A 25,352-nucleotide genomic window follows, 5' to 3' on the forward strand; every position below is an offset into this window, starting at 1 on the left:
CAGGATAAGGATTGTCAGATTAATTATTAATTTAGACATCTGGATAATTAACTTTTTCACAGAAATGATTATGTCAGATCTAAGTGGAAATATGGTAGGAAACATACAATATTGATTTCAAGAAAATGAAAACCTTAAGGGAGAAGTCCAAAATAAGAACAATGAATCTTCCTGTTAACATTTGATTACTAAATATTATCTATTTCAACCGGTATCAACAAACCTAAATTAATCATAATTGCAAAAACTTTGTCTTAATATGTTAAGCATAATGAAGCAAAGATAAATTGGTATGTAAATATACATATAAAATATATGAGGCCTTATGCTTAAGTAATAGGATGGATGCATTTTCTAATTCAGTATATTTTATCGTGCACCTGCCATATGTAAGGGTTTCTCAATCTTGGTAGTACTGACATGTGGGTCAGACAATTCTCTGTTATGGAGTTTGTCGAATGAACTCTATGTTTAGCAGCATTCCTGGCCTCTCCCCTCTGGATGCTAATAGCATTCACCTTAGTCATGATGATCAAAATGTCCCCAGATATACCAAATGTCATCAGGGGGGCAAAACTGCCCCTGGGTAAGAGCCACTCCACTAGGCAAAATAACAAGCACTGAGAGGCACAGAGCCGATTAGAACATCGTACCAGCCTGAGTCATTGAAAAAAAACAAAAAACTATGATTTCATCTGGACCCTTCTTCTCACTGAACCAAAAGCAATCAATCAATTATGCTCGAAATTGTAAGTTTCTTATAAAAAATATAGTCATCAAATAGTAACAGTAGGTATGTAAGAGAAATTAAAATGGAAAACAACTATAAAATTATGTCTCTGCAAAATATAGAATCATTTTCCAAAATAAATAAAGCAGCATTAAATAATGTACATACTAATTTGGATATGACAGAAAATAGTTATTTTCCTATTTAAAATATTATAATTTGAGCATTTAAAATGTCAGAAGGCTAAGTATAGTTCACTCTTGATGTATTCAAGGACTGATTATGAAATTTATGGATTATTCAAGAGTTTTCTTTCTTCCTCTCACTCAATGCTTGTTAGCCATTCTACTTCTTTCAAGAACATATAACTGAGAAAGGTCAAGGTACATGAAGGATCCACAATTTAAACAAGTCAGCTTTGCTCTTTATTAGAAGCATGGTTGATCACAAAAGAAATAATGTGGTACAAAAGCACACCAAAACAAAACCTGGGTTATGCCTTAAAACTTCAATTATCCCCAAACCTGCTATTCAAGTTATAGAGTAAGTTGACTACAATACTTCATTCAAAATGATAGAGGGGTTGACCATACAATCAACCTCATCACTTGTATAGCTTATTGTCTGCCACTGTTTTACAAGTTTTGAAAAACAAACACAAATGGGGGGCACTGTCATCATCATTGTTATTTATGTAAGCAGTGCCTACATAGTATCATCAAAAGTATTTACTGTTGTACTGCCACTCCCATATCTCAGAAAAGAAAAAGAAAAAACTAGAAGTGCAGAGGTGAGGTGAAATAATAGAGGGAAAGCATTGAACTAAGGGTCAATATCCAAATTTACATTCTGGCTCTGCAACAAATCGTGTGATCTCAGGCAAGAGAATTAACCTTCCTTGGGGCAGTTTCTTTATCTGTAAAATGAGGAAATCAGACTAAGTACCTTCTGCTGCTAAAGTTATATAACCCAAGCCACCCATTAAAGCCCTAACCTTCACACTGCTCAGAACTAGAGGTGAACCAAACCCTGTAAAAGCAGAAGCAGTGAGTGATGATGGCTCTCAGCTATTAATAATTCTATGCCAAGCTTAAATGGCTCTAAGAACAATGTCTATTAAAATCTGAGACCTCAAAAAAGAGGTCTCCTATTTTTATCTCATCATCTTATATTTTTTATTTCAGAGAGAAGTGCTGTGTCCAGAAAGAGCCCACAGAAATTTTTTAAATCAGAATTTTCTAACTCTTGAGACATCCAATAGATTCTGCTTTCTTCCTAGAAGAGAAAGACATTGTTTCTAAAGATCAAAATCAATACAAACCAGGCAACCAGGTCACCCTTCATTGGCCTTTGGTGCCTCTAATCTCTCCCTCACTGTGCATTGTTGAGGGTTTTTTCCTACCATAGAGCACCCGATGTGTTGCACGTTCTTCGGCACTTCCCCATTTCATAATTTGTAAATGTTTTAATTGCTATTTGAAATTAAGTATTTACCATAGTACCTAGCACACAGAATAGTCCACAAATGGGGTGCTATTAGATTGTCATGCAGGTAGGTTTGTATCTTAAACTAGAGCATAGGCAGCCTGAAAGCTGGATCTATGTCTTATGTTTTTTGTTTCTCTTTCAGTGCCAAAGGCACATCTAGAATAAATGTAACACACACACACACACACACACACACACACACACACTTCCCCCAAATAACCTTTTTAAACTCTTTGACTGGATCAGTTTCATAGTCCAGAAGCTCAAAGGAGAAAAGCACAAGAAGCAGACAGAATTTGGTACCTGATACTTCAAAATATTTTCAACGACACACATTAATATGTGCATCTTAACAGAACGGAGTGGGGGGGCGGGGGGGGGGGGAGGCTCAATTCCTGGTTCCACTAGACCAGCACAGAGGCAATGGTAAACTAAGGCATGTAACTAGATTCATCTTTCCGAGCGTAAGTACATCCATCCTAACAGAAAAGGAGTAAAAAAAAAAAAAAATTAGTCTTGTGGTAGGCAAATCAAAAAGTTATTTGTAACCTTTAAGTCACCTCAACCTTTCTGCTCCATCTCTGAATGGAGGAAAGCCAGGATTTGATTTACATCATAAATTCCACGACAGACAGGGATCGCCTTTCTGTGTGAGGAAACAATGCCTACAGTCACGGGCATTGTCATGTACGCAGCTGTGACCTGGCGCTTTCAGAAGCATAGCGCAGCACTTACTACATCAAACATGCATTTTAAAAGCATTTCTCTACCTGCTCTAAATTTTTATTTGAAAGCACTGGTTAGAAGCCAAGAAGGAATTAAAAAAAAAAAAAAAAAAAAAAAAAAAAAGCTCTGCAGATTTTAAGTTTAAAAATGAATACTAAAAATTATGGTTAAAATTCCAAAATGAATATTACTCTAAAAAAGAAAATTAAATAATAATTGTGAATTGTTACATATCCTATAGTGTTTTAGGATGAAAGCACTTTATCCCGTCCACACAAGCTCCCCCAAAAAGGAAGACTTGGAGCAAAAATTATTTTGAATTTGACAAATTATTTTTGACCGATAAGGCCAACAGGGAGACTATAACATTTCTTTGAAAATATATATACTTCATATTACAATGATTCCGCCCTCACACCATCTTTTATAGGATCCCTATTTTGAGAGGCAGGGATTTGTTTAAATAAAATTTATTGCAGTGACATTGGTTAATAAAATTATATAGGCTTCAAGTGTGAAATCCTATGCTACACCATCTGTATAGAGGCAGGGATTTAATGCAAAGGTGTCTGCTAGTGTCACAAGTGTAGCACTAGTTTAGATGCAGGTGATGGCTGGAGAGAAACATACAAACATTGAGATAGGGATCCAAAGACTGTATTATTAAATTACATGCCACGATTGCCAAAAATAAAAATAAACTAGAGATAAGATAAATAGGCTAATAAGGCAAACATTATAACATCTTATGGTCTTAAAGACATTTATCAGCAAATTACCATACTAATTTTAAATTAAAAATCCACCTTTCGAAGAACTTATAAAGTGTTTTCTAGTGGCAATTACTAACTAGAAGATTGTACAATGTGTGCAGCTTACTCTTTAGGTCTGATTCTAAATCCCAGGTATAGAGCCCAGATAATTAGAATCATAAACTGTGAACAACGACTCTCCAGGGTGGGAAAGAGAAAAGAGTAAATAAAAACATAAGCAAAACATGCCATTCAAAAGAAAGAACTAAACTGCAAAGAGGCAGATGGCCCTTGGAAAGTATTACTGCTATACTTCCCCACTTGTACATACATGCATGTACATTTTCTAGGGAAAAATACCAAAGTTTTGTGAGATTATCAAGGAAGGTCCTGACCCACCTCCAAAAAAAAAATGTATCTGTTAAACTAAGCATATCTAGGGTAACTGCTGCAGTTCACTTGTTAAACAAACACTTCCAAAAAAACTATAAAGCAAGCACCATTTCCCCTTAAAAAAATAGTAAGTTATATACAATGTGTTCTGCCCAGAGACCATGGCACCTTAAGTATTAAAGTTTCTGTAATTTCAGCAAAATATATTAATGTATTCTACTGGCTCTAATCCCTTAAGGAAGCTTGATTACATAGTACAAATGATTAAATGATGGTGTCATGCTTACTTTATGCTAAATAAAACCAAACATCTACATCTCAGGGGATCCTTTTAGATAATATATTCAATTATTGAAATTATCACTGCCCGAAAAAGCAAAATGCTTACCTTGACAACAAAACCATATGATAATAGCTGATAGTCCAGTGGTTCTCAACCTTGGCTGCACATTAGAATCACCTGGGAATCTTGTTAAAATCCTGATTTCTGGGCCTCATCATTAGTAACAAAGAAACACAATTTCCGGAGGATGAGGCCCAGAAATCAGGATTTTAACAAGATTCCCAGGTGATTCTAATGTGCAGCCAAGGTTGAGAACCACTGTGATAGTCGCTATTTTAGAGCTGCAAGACTCTAAGCAACCTCATTAAGATAGTAAAATAAGGAAATCTGCATAGAAATGAAAAACAATAACTATTCTTAAAGACGAAGAGGTTTCTTTTCAGTAACTTATAAAAAGTAGTTTGCCTTAAGAAATAAATGTAAAAGGCAAAACACTAAAAATTCATTGGTAGACATGCAAAAATATTACAGAATAAATAAAATGTGGTAGTTCGTGCAATGTAATATTATTTAGCCATAAAAAAGAATGAAGTACTAATCATGCTACAACACAGATAACCCTTAAAGATTATGCTAAGTGGAAGAAGCCAGTCATTAAAGGCCACATATTATATGATTCTATTTATATGAAAGGTCCAGAACAGACAAACCCACAGATAAAAGTAATGTTTTCTAGGGGCTGGGCATATGCAGTATTGGGAATGACTGACTGATAATGGGCATGGTGCTTCCTTGGGGGGGAGGGTGAAAATATTCTGGAATCAGATAGCAATAATAGTTAAACAACTTTGTGGATATAATAAAAACCATTCAACTGAACACTTTAAAAGGATGACTTTTATGGTAAATTATATCTCAATAAAAAAAGACATTAAAGAATATTTCTGACTTAGACACATACTGTTTTCAATTTCGTTAACTTCTTGATTTTTAAAAAAAAGTCATATGCACCATGTGAAGTATACATAATCATAACTTGGATTTCCCTTATAAAGAAAATAAATTCAAATCAGAATCTCATTTATTACCTCAATATCCGTGTTGAGAGCTTAATTATGTTCATTTTAAAGATGAAGATGTGGAAGGAAAGAAAGTTAAGGGTGTTTTTCTACTCTATATTATAAAAGGCCAGTGGCCGTAATGACCAAACGACTGGTCACCAGGAGGTACATAGATGGGTCTCGCAGCGCGGCAGGTCTGGGGTCCTGCGGGATTTCGTGCACTGGGCCTCTAGTGTAATTATAAAATATCATGGCATTAACTGGTATATGAATGATCTGTCCAGTGATTCCCAAGCCTAATTCTACATCAGAATCCCTTGGAACTTTCTAAAAATATACAAATTCTAGATACTCACACTGGCTCCCGCCCAAGATTTGTAAATGAGAATCTACAGAGGTAGAGGTTTAGAATCTACACATTAAGTGTAATTCCAGGGATCCCTATCATTTCTACTCCTAAAATTTATCTCTATCTCCACTGTCACCATTAAGTGTGAAGGGACTGGTGGAGTTGGGAAATCATCATATTGAAATCATCACAGAGAAGATTGGTGGGGGGCTTGTGAGCTTAATGAGAACCAGGATATTTGCATGGTCTCAAAGTGCCTCACAGATTAGTTATTAGTTACAAGAGGAGAAAGGTAACTATACAATAGAGGAACCAGATACCACCTTGAATGGGTGATCAAAATTAAAATCACCAGTGAAGACGAGATTTTCTATGGAAAATCTCACTGTTGTTTAACCAGTGAGGACCTCAGTGCCTGCAGATGTAATATCCTGAGAAGCATCACTTTTATGGTATTCAAAATTGTCAATGTCACAAAAGAGGATGAGAAACAGTTCTAGATTTTAAAAGATTAAATAGAGACCTGGAGGGTGGTGCAATTTGTTGAAAGGTCATGCGATTCCTGGTCAGGGAATATACCTAGGTTGCAGGTTTGATCCCTGGAATGCATGCAGCAGGCAATGGGTCAATGTCCCTCTCTCACATCACATCTCCATCTCCCCCCCCCCGCCCCCCCCCCCCCGTCTCCCACCGATCTTCCCCTCCCTTCCCCTATCGCGCCCCTCCCCCTATTGCATCCCCCCTCTCACATCGCCCCTCCCTAAAAAAAAGTAAAATCAATAAACATATCCTCAGATGGAGAGTTTTAAAAAAACAACTAAAAAGATATGACAACTAAAGACAACATGTGATCCTACACTAGATCCAAAAGGGGGTATAAAAGGACAAAGGACAAAATTGGCATATAGACGATATTCTGAAGCATTGTATCAACATTAAATTTTCTCAATTTGATAACTGTACTCTGGTAATATAGGAGAATAACTTTGTTCTTAGGAAACACTATTGAATACAGTATATGCAATCTACTCAAATATTCTGAGTTTGTTTTTCTTTTTTCTTTTTTTTTTTAGTTTAAATTATGTCAGATGAATAGTTTATTTTTTATTTTTTTTTATTTATTGCTTAAAGTATTACAAAGGGTATTACATATGTGTCCATTTTATCCCCCCGCCCTAGACAGTCCCCTTGCCTCCCCTATCCCCCAGTGTCTTATGTCCATTGGTTATGCTTATATGTATGCATACAAGTCCTTTAGTTGATCTCTTACTCCCCTACCTCTTGCTCACCCAAGGATATGTTTATAGATTTTAGAGAGAGATGAAGGGGGAAGAGGGAGAGAAAGAGAAGCATCGATGTGAGAGAGAAACATTGATTGGTTGCCTCCTGTATGCACCCCAGCCAGGGGCACAATCTAGGAATATGCCCTGACTGGGAATTGAACCCACACGTTTTGGTCTACAGGACGATGCTCCAATCAACTAAGCCAGGGCATGTCCGGGGGGGTTGAAGGGGAGGGTGTGTGTGTGTGTGTGTGTGTGTGTGTGTGTGTGTGTGTGTGTGTGTATTTACTTATATAGAAAGAATGATAAAGCAGATGTGGCAAAGTGTAAAAGGAACTGATGAATCTGGGCAAATGGTATATGAGTATTTTGCTCTGTTCTTGCAACTTTTCAAGACCTTCAGACTATTATTTTAAAATAATAAGCTAAAAAGAAAAATCTTCAGTGAATTTCCATTACTCCCACCCCCCACTACTCTTTAAATAAAACCCAGTCTTTGCCATGGTCTTATTATATTCTAGGCCACACCCACCTCTCCAGGGCCTCTGGCTAGGCCTCTTCCTCCTTGAACACTAAGTTCCGGTTAACTCCTCTAGTGCACCCCGCTGTCCACCCAGCAGCATCTAAGCACATGCTTTTCCCTATAACCGAAATACTCTTCCTGTGCTCTTTGCATGGCAGACTCAAAATGGATAGAGGTCTTTCCAAATGGATAGAAGAGAAAATGCCAAAAAAGTTTAATAAGAAAAAACTAGTTATCAGAATTAAACTGGGCTATGTTTTGATATCAACAATCACAAATTGGTTTTAGTGCTTTGTATATTTATCTTGGGACTTTCTCTTGTTTTTCTCTTTTCACCCTAAGGGATAAATGCATTTGCCTTAAGAGATAAGTGGGGAAAAATCAATATGAATTACAAAGTACCTTAGCCTTTAGGAAACACATCTTTAAGTTCTTAAAATCAACTCTCCATCTAAATAAACTACAGTCTTGCACAAAGGGATGAACAAATACACATATCGAGTGCATAACTTTAGTTTACTCAGGGTATAACTATCCATTACTATTGGCCTAATCACCCATTTCAGAGCATTCTATCTGCCAACAACATTTAATATTCCCTTATTTCAGAAGCACAGCTTGATGAGGATCAGACCAAACCTTTCCACAAATAACATTTGGTATTTGTGCATGTCAGCCACTGTCTGGCACATCCGAAAGATGCACAAATTCTGGAACAAGCAGTTACTGCTCATGAATTCACAGCTATTTCCTCACTTCAGCTGAGGGAAGCAAGATCTTAAGGAGACTGCCATTATATGAATATGCAGAGGAAAAATAAAAAGCAGAAGCACATGATAAAATTTCAGGGTGAAAAATAGCACATTACAAAGCAAATGAGAAAATGAGCCTCTAATAATTTATAAATAATAAAAATTTAGTTTAGTTCTTCTTCCTTGCAACCAAACACCATCCGCATATCAGTTCTCTGCTTCACGCCCTGCTGGTCAATATTCATGAGCGCTTAATGGCTTAGTTAAATGCACACGAATTACAGGAAAGTGGAGTTCAGGCTAGCCAACAAAATTCAGCCCAAGCAGAAGTGGAAGAAGGAAAATAACCCTTAACTAAAGGATGTCTTAGAAGAGATTTTTTTAAAAAAGTGATGAGTATAAAAATTGTGCACAGCTAGAAAAGGCTTCTAAAATTTTTAAAAACAGTCAAGTGCCTAAACCAGAGGTCACAAACTTACTGCCTGTGAGCAGATGTGTTTTGTCTGCCTACCCTGTATTTTTTTAAAAAATATTTTTATTGATTTCAGAGAGGAAGGGAGAGAGAAACATTAATGATGAGAGAGCATCACTGACCGGCTACCTTCTGCAAGCCCCGCACTGCGGATGGAGCCTATAATGCAGGCATGTTCCCTAAGAATCGAACCTTGACCTCCTGGTTCATAGGTTGAGACCCTACCACTGAGCAACACTGGCCGGGCCTACCCTGTACTTTTAAAACTCTAAATTGTTTCCCAACATTTACAAGTCAGGAGATTCATATATAATGTAATTAATCCTGAAAGATCTGATGGCCTGGCAAAGATGAACCCCCATTTCCTCACTGCAACAACTGGGCAGCAGTTCTCAACCCTCCCAGTGCATCAGAAACCACCTGGGAAGCTCTGAAAAATTACCAACGCTGACACTCGGTCATTCCAGGAAGAGCCCAGCATCTGTCAGAGGGCTCGGATGTGCTACAGGGTTGAGACTCAGGGGCCTAGGATTTTATGTTTGGCATATGCTCCTCATGTAACCACAGTAGTCAAATGTACTGTATGTTCTTCCAGTTACCCTCATCCTAAAAGGCACTGCAGGTCGCAATCCTACTTAAATATCCCCCATGTGAACTTGTTTAAGCCACACAACTGAAGAAGGGTCCACTTGGGCAACATGAATTTTATTAGCTACACACACGCTGATCTAGGGTATCTAAAGGATGGTCAGTAGACCACCTGTACATCCAAATCTCTTATTAAAATGCAGGTTTGCAGGCATGTCCCAGACACACATATCAAACACTCGAGAATGAGCTGCTTCTGCACTGTAAACACTAAAAGCCAGTGGTGGTTCCAGGAAGGTGCTGAGGGCTCTCTTCACCTCCTGCTCCTGCAACCATCCACCTGACCAGGAGAACCTGCTGTGTCAGGGCCACGGCAGTATTTCATTGAACAGAGCAATGGGATTTAAATCGCTTAACATTCTCTCACTGGTGTGTGCACTTGGCTTGCTCTCGCTGGATTGCTTTTCCTTTAGAAAAAGTATTTGATTCTGCTCTTGGCCTCTCTATTGTCCATAATGGACATGATACAATGAACTTGGGGCCTTGGGGCTTAGGAACATTACGGACTTTTTGCCTCCCAAATAAGAAACAGAGGCAAGGCGACACAAACCCTCAAGAACTACTTCCAGTCTACCCCAAAGGGTTCCTTGCAGCTCATATGTGGTACCATTACGCTCCCAGGAGATCAAGCAGTATTTCTCAAGTGTGATCCACAAGCAACCTGTATCCGTACCACGGACCAGCCAGACAAACACACTGAGGCTGAATCTCACAGCAAACCTACTGCATGAACGAGAATCTCTGGCAAGTGGTCTTGAGAAGCTGTGCTTTTAACAGGCTCCCTAGATGATTCTTATGCACAGAAGTTTGAGAACCACTGATGTCCAGGTTCAACCAAGGGAAGGCCCCCTCCAGAGCTCCTCCAGGACAGTCCCAGGAACCAACAAGGCCCAGGTGACGAGAATGCATGTTAAAGGGGGGCTAGCATTCCATCCTGTACTCACCGTGAACAGAATCACCTGGGCACTTCAGCACAGACTCGAATGACCACATACTTGGTTTTACTACAACTCAAGTTAGCTCTTGAGACAAAAAGAAGTGAGAAATACTTAAACCCCAAATGTTTACTAGCAGAGTCCTTCATACCATTAAGAACAGATTAGTTTCATGCCCAGAAAGCTTCCAATGGTTTCATATTACTTCCATTTTAAATGAATCCTACAGCATAAGCAGGGAACACCTCTAAGCTTCTCATATCCTTTCTATGCTTTCAAACACAGCGCATCAGTTGCCTCTCCAAGGCTGGGTGATATTGCTAACCAGCATGTGGCAAAGAGGCTCTGAAGCAGCGTGGCAAGTTCATGCCGGAGTTGGGTAATCAACGCTCTCTCGAGGGGAATGTGCTCCTCAGGCTCACCTCTCCTCCGTTTCTGCCATCCGCAATCCCCGCTGGAGGAACGTAGAGCTCTTGTCACTTGATTACACTCTGCTGATTTATAGTGCCAAGCAGCCATTCACATAAGGGCTCTCCATAAACATTACTGGATTATGCCAACTCAGGTGACTGATTCCGGACCTCTTAATGTGCCACCAATCTAAAAACAAAGCTTTCAGCTCCTCAAACCCGGCTCCCTATCCACGCCTCGCACCTACTCTCTTATGAAAACAAGGCTGCAGTTAGAAGAACTAACTACCGGAGAATATAAATTATAAGTAAACACGGGAAACATTACAGATGACTGAAGGTCGAACACTCACAGCGAGGACAATCGGGATAACAAAGAGAGTGACGCCACGTCTGCATGATAGAAAATTTCCCTTTACCATCACCTACACCAGGGCTTCTTAAACTTTCAGGTGCCTCTACATTACCTGAAAAATACCAGCAGGCAGACTCAGATCCAGATAGTCCACGCTCCTGCACTCCCCACAAACCTTGAGGTTCTGTGGATGCTGCCCGTAGCTCTGCTACTTATAGTGGGTGGGGAATCAGCAGCACCTGGGAGCCTATCAGAGAAGAATCTGGAGCCCACTCTAGCCCTAAGGAAAGAATCTGCCGTTCAACAAGGCCCCAGGTGAGCAGAATGCACGTAAGGAGTGGCTAGCATACCATCTTGTACTCACTGTGAATCAGAACCACCTGGGCCTTTTCAAAACTCCAAATGCCTGCGCCGTATGGCAGAGATTTTGATTCATTTGGGGTATTTGCTTTTTGATAGGTTCCACACCCAGATGGTTCTAAAGAGCAACCAGGGTTGAGAGCCATTAAATTAAATGGGTGGAGGGAAATATGGAGTGACAGCTAATGGGTGAGGTATTTTTTTAATGTGTTTTTATTGATTTTAGAGAGAGAGAAACATGGATGAGAGAGACCATCAGTCGGCTGCCTCCTGAACGCCCCTTACTGGGGATCGAGCCCGAAACCTGGTCATGTGCCTTCATCAGGAATCGAACCTGCGACTTTTGGGTACATGGAACGACACTCAACCAACTGAGCCATACCAGCCAGTGCTTCATTTTTGGATTGATGAAGATGTCCTAGAATTGATTATGGTGATGGTTGCATACTTCTATCAATATATTAAAAACCATGAGAATTATATGCTTTAAATGGGTCAATTGTGTCATGAAACTGTTATATAAAAAAAAAATGAAAAACTTCAATAGCTTTCCTATCTTAAAATAAATAACTCTCAGTGAACAATAATGAAATGAAATAATTTTCTATCCTGAAACTCTGGCCCAAGAGATTGAACTTCTTTTAAAAAAGAGAAAAAACACAGATGTTCATATGACTCATCTAGAAATATTAACACCTGCTCATCTACTCCTTAGGTTCAACTCTGATCAAGGTAATGGGTAAAGGACAAACCTGAAATAAAAACCTGTGCCTCATGAGGCACCACTGTTAAAAAGAGAGAAGCATATTTATCAATTTGGAAAGTTTACTCTGCACACCCCGTTTCCACAGTATTTTCAAAGAGGAAATAATTTTATTTTTGCTTCTTCTATTTAAAATCAAATTACTGAGTTAACAAATAAGTTAAGGAATTTACTAATTCATTGTACTGCATCCTTCCAACTTTTCCATATGTTTGAAGACATCAAAAACATGCTAAGAAAAAAAATATGTAAAATGCAAATCTGACCTTGTTTAAAAAAACTGGCTTTAAAAAATTCTGAATGTACTCATAAAAAATAAAAGAGATCGTAAATAGCACTAAAAACTTCAGGAACGATCATTGTAACGAGACACTGTTGACTCAGACTCAAAAGGAAAGCACTATAAATCTACATGAGTAGGCAACACTCAACATTTCAGAGACTCTCAGAGCTTCTGATAGCTGGTGTCAAATGCTCAGAACTGCAGGTGCTGTGTGCTCCAGCCAATGAGGATTCACAAGGATCTGATTTACTTTCTTTCTTTTTTTCTTCCCAAATATCTGGGTATGTTTATATGATTTAAAACAAATATGTTTTAAATATCTGAATAGTTAGTTGGAGATCTTTTTCAGTTTCTATCTGGGTGTTAGACATCAGAGACAGTCCTCATTTTGCTTCCTCATTTTGTTTTTCAGAGTCCTCCTAAAAAAACTCAATATTTAGGAGGACTCTAAGCCTCCCATACCTTTGCTCTGTAGCCTTTTAATACAAGGATCGACAGTAATTCAATGGAATAACAGTAGCTAAGATACAATGAAAATTGTGTGAGCCTTAGAGGAAAGTGTGCAAGGCCTACTGATGGTTTAAATCTACTAGGATGATCAATCAACCAAGAGAAATCCATTCAAAACGTACTGCAGTCCTCATCATATCCATCCCCACAATCATTACCTGTGTCACAGAGCCAGCTGACTTACTTGCCCTATTGAATTGCCACAGCCCATGCGAACCATTTTCCACCGTGAACCAGTCCCCTTGTTTATGGTCCCATGTTCTCATTCTTTAGAAGCAGGCACTGTGCATCACTACACAGAGATCCTTGGACAATACACATTGGTTACATGGCATCCGCTGGGGTCCTCTGCTCACTAAGTGGGAGTCCCTCTCTCAAGAAATGGCTTTCTAGGACCTTCAAGGCACCTTCACAAATAAGCCTGATGCCCTCCTTCGTCCACACTCCCCCATAAAACTCAATGCATTTCACTGTCATTGCTGCGGTGTGGTTTTTTCTTTTTAAAATAACTCGATAGATTACATTCTATAGATGACAAAAAAAAAAAGAGGCAAATCAATGCTCGTAACTACCGACCTTGCCCTGGGTAATAACCCCTTGCTAGTCGCCTATTCGTCTTCATGGTGAGGAAGTTCACCCTCCTGCTGTAAGTACATTTGCTCAAGCTCTGAAATAACTGTTCTTAACAGATTAGCATGTCCCAGTTCATAAGCTCACAATTCACACAATAAAAAATATGTTTTTTAAAGAAAGGGAAAAAGGCTTACCTAATAGAATATAGATCCTGAATATTCTTCTCCACAGCTTGTCCTTCCTTAACAGCTTGCATTTGTAATAATTTCATGATAGCTTTTATCAAGCCATGTGTATTCCTATATAAAGAAATGTTACAATATGTTAAGTGTTATAGACATAAAGCAAATATTCTAATGAGGGGCTTAATTCTACCACTTTTAAATAATTGAACACTTGACACCCAGTGAACGGTAGCCACCCAGTTCGTTCTACATCACAGCCAAGAAGAGGCCTACAAACAGACAGCCCCCATAAAGGAGAAGTAGAGCCGAAAAAATCAGACCACCAACTTACCAACAGCCTAACTCACACTCGGGGTAAAACCAATCAGGAAGAAAACAAACATTAGCCCACATAATTGCAGGCAGTGACCACATCAGTTCCCCATACTGAATAATCAAGCCCTTCATTTATAAATATTAGCAGACCATGAATTATTATTCCAGACAATGAATAACCAGATACATGAAATGAATCTGGTGGGCCAGGAGACCAATTAGAACAAATAAGCACCATTAAAACAAAGCTAATGGGAGCAGGGAATAGAACTTTAACTTTTTCCTTATTCCTGTAAGAGAACAATATATCAAAAAGAAGACCTATGATTACTTTTTTAAATTACGAAATGGGATTTTTTTTCCAGCGTTAGCTTTATTAAAGTAAAATTGACAGATACAACTATAATATATTTAAAGTGCACAATGGGATATATGTACTGTACTAGTACATTGTGAAATGATGGCCATAATCAAATTAATTAATACATCATGACCTCACATGGCCACTTTTTATTTTATTTTTTTACTGCAGTAGCCAATACTACAGTGATGCCAATAAAGTAGGACTTTTGCCTCTTCCTCCCGCTGTGCCCTCTACCCAGCCGAGGGACAGGCAGATGGGGAAGCAGGTGGAGGAGAGCAAAGGAGAGTAGTGGTCCTTCCCTCATTGCAGTTTCCCAGTCAATCCACATTCTCTCAATTTATGATAATACTTATTTCTAGTTTTTTATTGATTTTACATTTAAGTTAATCCTTTTGGAATATATTTAAGTACTATACAGTTAAATAATTGTCCTGATATCATTTATTGATTTTTTTGGAAGGGGGGGAGGGTGAGAATGCTTAAGATTTACTCTCTTAGCATATTCCAAGCATACAATACCACATTGTTAGCTACAGTCCTCAAGCTGTTGTTAGATCCTCGGAACTTATTCATCTTGAAACTAGAAGTTTGTGCCCTTTGGCCAACCTCTTTCCATTTTGTCTACCCTCCCACCCAGCCCTTGGCAACCACCAATGTACTCTTAGTTTCTATGAGTTCAACCTTCTTTTTAATTTTTTTTAGATTCTACATGTAAGTGACACCATATTTTTTGTCTTTCTTTGTCTGGCTTGTTTCACTTAGCTTAATGCCCTTCCGATTCAGCCATGTACCCATGTTGTCACAAATTACCCTACCCTTTTCATGTAAGTGATTATATTTCAGTCATGGTTTTTAATACTTCAGCACATTTATTGTAAGCTACATATTCTCCTAAGTGCTTACCATGTAATAAATTGTCATTTGCTATCCAAAATAATAGTAGGTTACAAATCACTGTTAACCTTATTTTGGGGCTAGGACAAGGACTTGGGCTTAATTAAGTGATATCAGTTGGTGCAATTATGTGAGGTGTGACTGAATGGACTCTTTTATGGCATTTAGAGTTTTCAAACTGTATTGGCCAATACAGTGGCCAATAGCCATAGGTGGCAACTGAGCATTTATAATGCAATGAATCCAAATTGAGATGTACTGTAAGTATAAAATACACGCTGGATTTAAAAGACTTAGGAGACATAAAAGAATGTAAAATATCATGTATAATGTTTTATATTGATTACATATTGAAATAATATTTATGATATGTAGAGTAACAAAAAATACATTATTAAAATTAAAATCCCCTGTCTCTTGTTACTTTTTAATGTGGCTACTAGAAAATTTTAATTATATATGCAGCTTGCCTTTGTGGCTCACATTATATTTATACTTCCCAGCTCACCTGGAGATATTAATATGTTTTAGTTCCTAAGAAGGTTCTTTGGGAACCACTGAGGAGTCCCTTGCAGCCCAAGCATTTCCCACAGTCTTTACCACAGTACGTTTTGTCTTTCATGTGGATCTTCTTATGGCCATGCAATGTAGAGTCATGAATGAATCTTTTGTGAAAGATATCACACGTGTATGGTTTCTCTCCTGTGTGGATTCTCTGGTGAACACAAAGTTCTCATCACCATGTTCACATGAAGACTTTCCCCTAAGGTCCTCTCTCCTACATGTGTTCTCTGATGGATGTCAAACTGAGAGTTGGGTTTCCTCACATACAATACCTTGGTATTGTGTCAATTCCATGGTACTTTATTTTACCTCAAAATATGGCCAGTTAGTCCCATTGTCACTCAATAAAAATTAAGAAGTATTATTATTTATTTTTTAAGATATATTTTATTGATTTTTTACAGAGAGGAAGGGAGAGGGATAGAGAGTTAGAAACATTGATGAGAGAGAAACATCGATCAGCTGCCTCCTGCACACCCCCTACTGGGGATGTGCCTGCAACCAAGGTACATGCCCTTGACCGGAATCGAACCTGGGACCCTTCAGTCCGCAGGCCGACGCTCTATCCACTGAGCCAAACCGGTTAGGGCAAGAAGTATTATTTTTAAGAGACTGGAGAGAACTGGAGCTATCTGAGGAAGAGCTGACTGCACGGCAACTCTGTGAACCCTCCTGGGAATAGAGGCGTTGCCTTCTTTCCTTCCTTTGGGATTGTTCACATTCTTCTGACGACCGTCTCTACTGAAACTCTGAGTTTCTAGAATCCTCCTCCTCTAAGCTTAGGAAAGATATCTCAACATCCAAACTTTTAGAGTAAATTCCTTCCTCATACCACTCACTTTTACAGAGTCAAATACATTCTATAGCTGAGGATCCTGGACTTTAAGGAATGAGATCTTCCCACATATCCTCCAGCTCTTTACAACCCTTCACACTCTCTTTGGCAAAGACCTGGAGATCTTTCCACATGGAAATCGTAATTGTTCTGTAACGAATTTATTAAGAAGCTACTCCTGGGAATGAATGTCTGGACTCAGTCACAGAGGGTGGAGCTGATAGAGGCTCCTGGGAGTTTAAGGGCAGTGTGACTCCTCCAAATATATAAATTTGCTAACTCACCAGACATCAGGGTGGCAGTCTAGCTTTTTGAAAGGTAGTTCTTGAGATAATACCAACCCCTGTGGCTCTGACCCAGGCCTGTGCCTAGATGTTATACAAGACCATGAAATCTCAGTGTGTAACTATGTTTAGCAGATAATTTTCCCATTGTCAGGTGTGAGTGAGCAGTTCCCAGATTGCAGTATCTGACTGAGACCTGTCACAGGGGCCGACACTGGTTTGCGTTGGTCAGAGGGTCATCACATGTTCAGAAGCGTCCTTGTCTTCGAGCCTTCAATGTTCATGGAGTTGGAAATCAGCTCTAATGTCTGATTTAAGCTCAAATGACTGCATCTATATGGAGAAAGTCCACGCTGCACCAAGTAATCACATGAGGCCACTTCTCCTGGGTCTAATGATTAGCTTAAACATTATTCATTTTAGATGATCAGTGTTAATTGAATTTATGACTGAATTTCTTCCAAGAAATACAAATTTATTAAATACAGGATACCTTGGAGATATTATGGTTCGGTTCCAGACCACCATATTAAAGTGAGTATCACAATAAAGTGGGTCATAATCTTTTTGCTGGTGGAGGAGCTTGCCATCAATTTCATATTTGTGAGGCACAATAAAATGAAGTATGCCTGTAATCTTTTTTTGTACATGAAACTGTATTGGTTTTCCTTTCCTAATGATTTGTCACATGACAAGAGTTTTAGAGAGACAGATAACAGACCTGTGATTTTAACCAACATGGACCACCTACCTCTTTATGAAAATAGTAGAATCCCAGAGAAAAGTACAACATATCATATTTGCATTGAATTCCAGGGAGTTCACAGAACCACTGAGGCTAACAAATGGACTTCAGATTTTTAACCTTTAAGTTAGGTCTTGCTTGGTCTTATTTGTGAATCTAGATTTTACTGTGTGAATAATTGAGATCTTACTGTATTTTAAGTAAGAGCTGGCATGAATAGATTATGATTTTTGAAAGATACGGTGTCAATCAAATCACATATAGAACTATTCAAATAGTAACACATTTGCCTTAAATTCAATTGAGTAACTATTTAAATTATTTAAATATTTTAAGTGGGTTGAGAGGGATGACTTCAGATTAATTTTTTTAAAATTGCTTTCAGAGTGGAAGGGAAAGGGAGAAACCGAAACATCAATGATGAAAAAGAATTATTGATCTGCTGCCTTTTGCATGCCCCCTACTAGGGACCGAGACCACAACCCGGGCATGTGCCCTGACCAGGAATCAAAACCTGACCTCCTGGTTCATAGGTCAATGCTTAATCACTGAGCCACACTGGCCAGGCAATCTTTATGTAAATCCTTGCTTTAATTCTAATTAGCTAGGTAATATTGGGCAAACCACTTAACATCTAGGACGACAACAAGCTCAGCTCTTGTCTTGTATTTCCGTTGTTGTTGTTCTTAATCCTCCCCCAAGGATATTTTTCCCATGGCACAATTTTGTAAATAACTAAAAGTGAGATGTACACTTTTAAAGGGTAATTGTATAATACATGAATTATATCTTTTAAAAAAGCTTAATTATATTAAGCTTTTATACTTTTAAGGATAAAGCATAAGAAATAATTGATGAGATAGATGTAGAGTACAAAAAACTTAGGTCAAAGTGAATACCAGAAGAACCTACAGTCAAGTCTTTAGCATTTTTCAAATGTGGCTGTAAAGATTAAAGTAATTGTTAAGAGAGAACTGGTAGGAAAATGTGAAAAAGAACCCCCAAGGGGAAAAAGGGGGAAGAAGGGGGACATATGTAATACTTTCAACAATAAAGAATTATTTTTTTTAAAAAGAACTCCCCAATAAAGACAATCTGTAACTAAAATTCCCAGATACTTTTAACAAAGTTGGTAAGAAGGGTTTCCAGGGGAGAGAAAACAAAATTAAAATCAGAGACAGTCTGAGAGAAATTACTTATAACATATGATAGAGAAAATATTAAGATCCATAAAACAAGAAAAGCAACAAAATAAGACAAATCATATATTAGAAACATGAGCAGAAATTATAGATATGCAAATCACAGAAGAATAAAATTCATAATGTCCAGTGTTGAGTGAATAAAGAAATAAGCACTTTTGAGTTAAGTATATATTGATTATGCTTTTATGGATAGCAATTTGGCAGTATCCATAAAAACTTTTAATATACATACCCTTTTTCTCATAAATTCCACTTCTAAGAACCCCTCCTAATAAAATACTCTTATATACTCCTAAAAAAAGGTATTATTCTGTATTTGTTACTTTTTTCTTAAAAATAAAAAATACATGTTTATTAATAGTTAAAATAGGACAAATCCATATTATAGAACACTATGTGACTATTAACAAGAATGCTGTTTCATATGTAATTGTGCAACTATGATTATGTGAATTTCTCTCTCTAAACCAAAAGCATCCTGAGTGTAATGACTATGTCTGCTTTCCTCACCATGACATATCACAGTACCTCACACAGGTATATAGGAAATAGTTAATAAATATGTTTAACTAACGGATGGGTAGATGAAAGACTGCAAAGGCACTGTCTTGCTTGACTACAGAGATGAACTCTAAAGGTAATCTCTAGTTGTAAAATTACATGATTTTACATATGTACATTAAAATTATAGTATCTAATAGCTTTGATATTAAAATTCGTTAGTTTATTACTAAAGAAACAAATATAAATGGTATTATTAGTTGTGGTTATGGGCCTCTCATTTTAGAAACTGCACATCTAGCAAATGAGGGCACTGTAAATACTAGGAAAATAAAATTAATATAAAGTGCTTTTATATTATTAAGCAATGAAATAACCCTGTTGGGGGTAGAGAGGCAAGCGTTTTTTCTTGGCGTTTGTTTTATGTTTTTTTTTATATACGTCTTACTTAACTCATGTACTTTCAACAGTAAAACCAACTAAAACTCCTGATAAAATAAGTAAAAGATAAATATTTAGCATGGTTAATAGAGATTTAACTGCTCCGGTGAAGACTGCCCAGCCTGCAGCTAAATTCGCCAAACTGAAAATTAGCTCCTAAATGGCTCCTGTGACTAAAGGTCATAGTGGCCGCAATAAGTCCCTTTCGGAAAACGCTATTTTCTTTTACGCCCTGCCCTCTTAAATCATTTGTTACATATGAAAATTATTAAATAGCAGAAGTTAAAGTACATGGAGATACAACCAGCAAAATCCACTGGTTTCCAAGATATGTGGTGGAAATCACTGCAAACCACCAAGTTTCTTCAGCAAATTGTAAGAAAAAGAGAGACAGAGACAGAGGGAGATAGATGTGAAGGGGAGATCCTATAGATTAAAAGAGATGTAAAAGATATAACAACCAATTCTTACTTAGATGTTCATGCAAACAAATTGTTAAAAAAAGATTGAGGTAATCAGGAAACTGAAGACTGACTGGACATTTAAAAAAATTATACACGAGCCCTAGGTGGTTTGGCTCAGCGGATAGAGCGTCGGCCTGCGGACTGAAGGGTCCTGGGTTCTATTCCAGTAAAGGGCACATGCCTGGGTTGTGGGCTCGATCCCCAGTAGGGGGCGTGCGGGAGGCAGCCAATCAATGATTCTCTCTCATCATTGATATTTCTATCTCTCCCTCTCCCTCTCTCTGAAATCAATAATATATATATATAAAAATTATACACGAGCACACCTGTATATGAAGGTATAATAATTCCATTACTATTATGTGTTTTAAAAAGAGATAAACACTTAAATCTCTACAGAATAAGTCAGACAATGTCTAGGGCTTTCTCTAAAAGAATATGGCCAGGATGGAAGTAAATGGGGTTATGGAGGAAGCAGGACTGGCCATGGGTTAATAGTTGTTGGGCTAAATGACAGAAACAGGAGGGTTCATAACACTATTCTAGTTACTTTGAAATTATCTATAAAAGGTTTTAGAAGTCATAGGAGGAGTTCCTCTTTGTAACACTCATTTCTTCCAAAATTTTCCTAGTTATATTGTGTGTGTCACACTCCAAGCTACTATGTCCTTCCTTTATCTCCCTTCCCCTGAAAACCAAGGCAGTAACCACTATCATTATTACTGTTTGGAGAGATGATTTGCAGTTTCAAAAAAATATTCCAGAGGATGATGATGGTGTTGGTGGTGATGGTGTCATTTTGCCATCACACTGAAACAAGTGTGTTATCTCTGACAATGAATCTATGTCCACTCAATCTCCCCTCCCTTTATCCCTGTCAGAACAAAGCAGATCAAATATTAGTCATTCATACTTAAGCACAATTATGTTCCAGAGCTAGAGCTGAGCTGAGAGGCTGAGAGATACCTATTTCCAAATTCCTGGCTTTCTCCCAAGTTCAACCCCAGTGCAGAAGACTCCTCGGGAATAGTGTTCTAGTCTCCTTTCTGTTTGGGAATGACCACATCTTTCCTATTTATATGGTTACTATACAAAGGGCCCTAGCATACATATGTTCACACAATAAAGACACACCCTGTAGAAGGTAAATTATTTCCCCCAAAAGGATACGTCATAGTCCTAACTCCTGGTACCTGTGAATGTGACTTCATTTGGAAATACCGTCTTTGCCGATATAATTAAGGATCTCAAAATGAGCTCATCCTGGATGAACCTTAAATCCAATGAGAAAGAATAGAAATTTGAGATACAAAGATGCACAAAGAAGGTCATGAAAAGACAGAAGCAAAGATTGACGTTATGCAGCCACAAGCCAAGGAGCACTCCGGGTTGTGGCAGCCTCAAGAACAGTGGTTCTCAACCTTCCTATTGCCGTGACCCTTTAATACAGTTCCTCATGTTGTGGTGACCCCCAACCATAAAATTATTTTCGTTGCTACTTCATAACTGTAATTTTGCTACTGTTATGAATCATAATGTTAATATCTGATATGCAGGATGTATTTTCATTGTTACAAATTGAACATAATTAAATGCCGGGGTCCAACCCCAGCGGGTCCAGGGGTCCCCAAAGGTGTGGACGGAGTCGGCGAAGATGGAATGACACAGAGACAGTGTTCAGTTGATCAGTAGCCTAGCCAGGATCTCCAGACAGGATCTCCAGCCAAGTTCTGGTCTGGATCTCCAGAGAGGTTCTGCTTCGGATCTCCAGCCAGGTTCTGTGGCCATGTTCCCTCGCTAGGTTCTCCAGCCAGGTTCAGTCACCAGGTTCTAGTCAGGTTCTCTTGCCAATTTCTGTAGTCAGGTTCAGTCCAGGATCTATTGTGAAGTTCTTCTGTCTCCAGGCTCCGTGTAGGTTCTGTCTTCTGAATTCTCTTCTAAGCTCTGTCTCTGAAGTTCTGTGTTCTAAGTTCTGTCTCTTTCTGTCTTGTTACATCTGTATTTATACCAGTTGATTCAATCCTATCAATCTCTATTACAAAGGTTAGGGCGTTTCTTATCTCCATTCCAGGGAGTAAAGATTATGTAGCTTAAGCATGATTGTTCGTAGTTAAAGTGATTAATTACCCACCTGGCACTTAGTTGAGGGGTTTTATTCCCTCCCTAACTTCAGGGGAAAATCCCTACCTGGGGATTCAACCTTTCTCGGAGAGGTGACCTTGGTTAAAACACAGCGCCAAGAAGGTGAGCAAACATATTAAGAACCGTATGCCATAAATGCCAGGTCCCTTGAAACAGCAAGGATGGACCGGCTCCCGGCAATTAAAGCATAGTGATTAATCACAAAAACAATATGTGTTTTCCGATGGTCTTAGGCAACTCCTGTGAAAGGGTTGTTCGACCTTCAAAAGGTTCACGACCCACAGGTTGAGAACCGCTGCTCAAGCATGAGGAGAGAGATATGGGACAGATTCTCACAGCCAGAAAGAACCAATTCCGCTAACATCTTGCTTTTGGACTCCTGGACTCCAGAATTGTGAAATAATCCATTTCTGTTGTTTTAAGCCACCAAGTCTGTGGTCACTGGTTACAGCAGCCCTAGGAATTAATACACAGCCCCTGGCAGAACTGACTGGGCCAAGAGCAAACATCTCACACACGCTGGGTCCTAGCCTGGCAATTCTTTCATTGTGACCAAGAAATTCCAACCTCAGCTGGGCTGCCTCTTACACAAAAGAGATGTAACCCAGGTCCTCGCCGGGTGGCTCAGATAGTGAGAGCATCATCCTGTACACCAAAAGGTGGCAGGTTTGATTCCAGGTCAGAAAACATACTTAGGTTGCGGGTTCGATCCCAGATCAGGGCACACACAGGAGCCAACCAATTGATGTTTTTCTCTCACATCAATGTTCCTCTCTCTTTCTCCCTTCCTCTCTCTAAAAATCAATGAAAAAATATCCTTGGGTGAGGATTTTAAAAAGAGAGATATTAACCCAGGAGCAGGCGGTGGCCCGTGGAGAAGAAGCAGAGGAAGTCAGCTGCAATAGAGAAGAAACACACAGCCTGTATCCAGTTCGTTTCCGAGGCCCCGGTGCATCCTTGTTCTTGGATCCTATGGGATACCTCTTTGCCAAAAAATTAAAAATCACCCTTCTCTGCTCAAACTAGTTCAAGTGGGTTTCTGGAAGTTGTTACCCAGAGTCCCAATGCCCTCAGGAACCTGCTGCCAAAGGCCTTCAGCTGCCACATGTCCTTCCTTGGGTTGAGGCGGAGAAGGAGGGAGATACCAAAAAAAGCTAATTGACTCAAGAGCCCTCTAAGGGAGAGCAGAGCAAAGGTCAGGCCCGAGCTACCAGCACAGGGGCAAGAGACAACGCAAAACGGAACCTCAATTTTCACTACGCACGTGAGACAAGACCCAGATCTTATCATGAGAGGGAGTGTGGGTCAATAATGATATTGATTATCCTAAAAAAAATAAAAATAAAAAAAAGAAATGAGAAAAATTTTGGTCAAGTTACACAAACTATGCCAACTAAAACCACCCAGGAAAATTGCTTTTCACTAGATAAATGTAGCATAACTGTTATTGTGTATAGGAATAACATATATCAGGTTTCCTTTGTTTGGGGTTCAAATGATAACAATATAATCACTGCTCTTGTATTTCGGTCTCCCGTTGAAAAGATTACGAATAATTCCTGGTTCTTGGCTTTCGAGACATTCCAAAGGTGAGGTACAAGGAAGTGCCATACTAATTTTTTGGCCAGAGATGAGAATAACAGGGTTGAAGAGAATGGCACAAATATCCCCAAAAAGGGCATTCCCTGGGTATCATGGAACAAATGGTCAAATATAGCCACGTCCCTTTTTTAACTGCAAAGGATAACTGGTCAGCCTTAAGCAGAGTAAGTCACCAGCAAATTAGATAATGGTACACACTAGATTAAAGAATAAAGCATTTTCTGACTTTATTAGAAAAATTGTGTGGGAAAAGAGAATCAGGAAGAAAGAGAGGAAATTTAAAACAAAAGAAAACCAAAAGAAAGGGGGGGAGGAACAGTTCTGAGGAAACCGTGCTTGAATAAATGACAAAAAATAATGCTTCTTTAAAAAAATCTAACCGATTGTGCTCTGAGTTGTGCTTGGGAAAGTTCTGTACCCTCATTTGTCTTCTAAGTACCAGACAACAGTCTGATTTCTTCTGAAGCATTTTTCCATTATAAAAGTCACATGTTCAGCAGTTCCTTTCCTTAAATCACCTAGAAAACATCTTAGCAGAGACACGTGACTGGAAGATTTTGTGACAAACAAAGCCTTCAACCAGATCAACTAACTTAAAAAAGAAGTAGGGCAGAATGTCCTAGACAAGGAAAGTGGCTGGAATTACTTTTCTGGTTATGAGCTGCAATTTAGGAGAGGTTCTGGGATTTTGGAGAAAGAAAAAGCATTGGGAAGAAAGGAAAAGAGGACATCTGGGAACAAGCTAAACAACTTAAAGGAATGTTTAAAAGAAAAGGTAAAAAACCAGACACTATTAATTCCATCACTCTCAAGTAGGAGTTAAATGAGCGATGACACCAATGTAGACTTGAGCCCTGAAACCATCTCAATTCATGACAAACACTCTGACAGCCCCAGCAGCAGATGAGAGCATGCTAACTCTTCCTGAGAGGACACCTTAGAGGAAAAAGGCATCCTTCCTTGGCTCTTCTCCTGCCAAATAAAGAGAAGGAAGCTAATAGTACAGAAAAGCCTCGGGAATACAAGGCATAGCCGTGGATGGGGTGGCTCAGTTGGCTGGGTGTCGTCCCATGCACGAAAAAGTTACCAGTTTGATTCCTGGGCAGCGCGCATGCCCAGGTTACAGGCTCAAACCCTGGTAGGAGGTGTGCAGGAGGCAGCC

At 38.8% G+C, this 25,352-nt stretch overlaps 1 protein-coding gene across 1 annotated transcript in view; it reads right to left on the minus strand.

Annotated features, from left to right (window-relative positions):
* Positions 1–25,352, minus strand: part of FOCAD (focadhesin) — a 286,965-nt gene that overhangs the window by 215,844 nt on the left and 45,769 nt on the right. Inside the window, exon 5 of the mRNA XM_059656547.1 lies at positions 13,844–13,948. Coding sequence (XP_059512530.1) covers positions 13,844–13,948 — 105 coding nt within the window. The remainder of the gene's footprint in view (positions 1–13,843; positions 13,949–25,352) is intronic.

The sequence above is a fragment of the Myotis daubentonii genome, chromosome 11, assembly GCF_963259705.1.
Source record: "Myotis daubentonii chromosome 11, mMyoDau2.1, whole genome shotgun sequence".
Lineage (NCBI taxonomy): Eukaryota > Metazoa > Chordata > Mammalia > Chiroptera > Vespertilionidae > Myotis > Myotis daubentonii.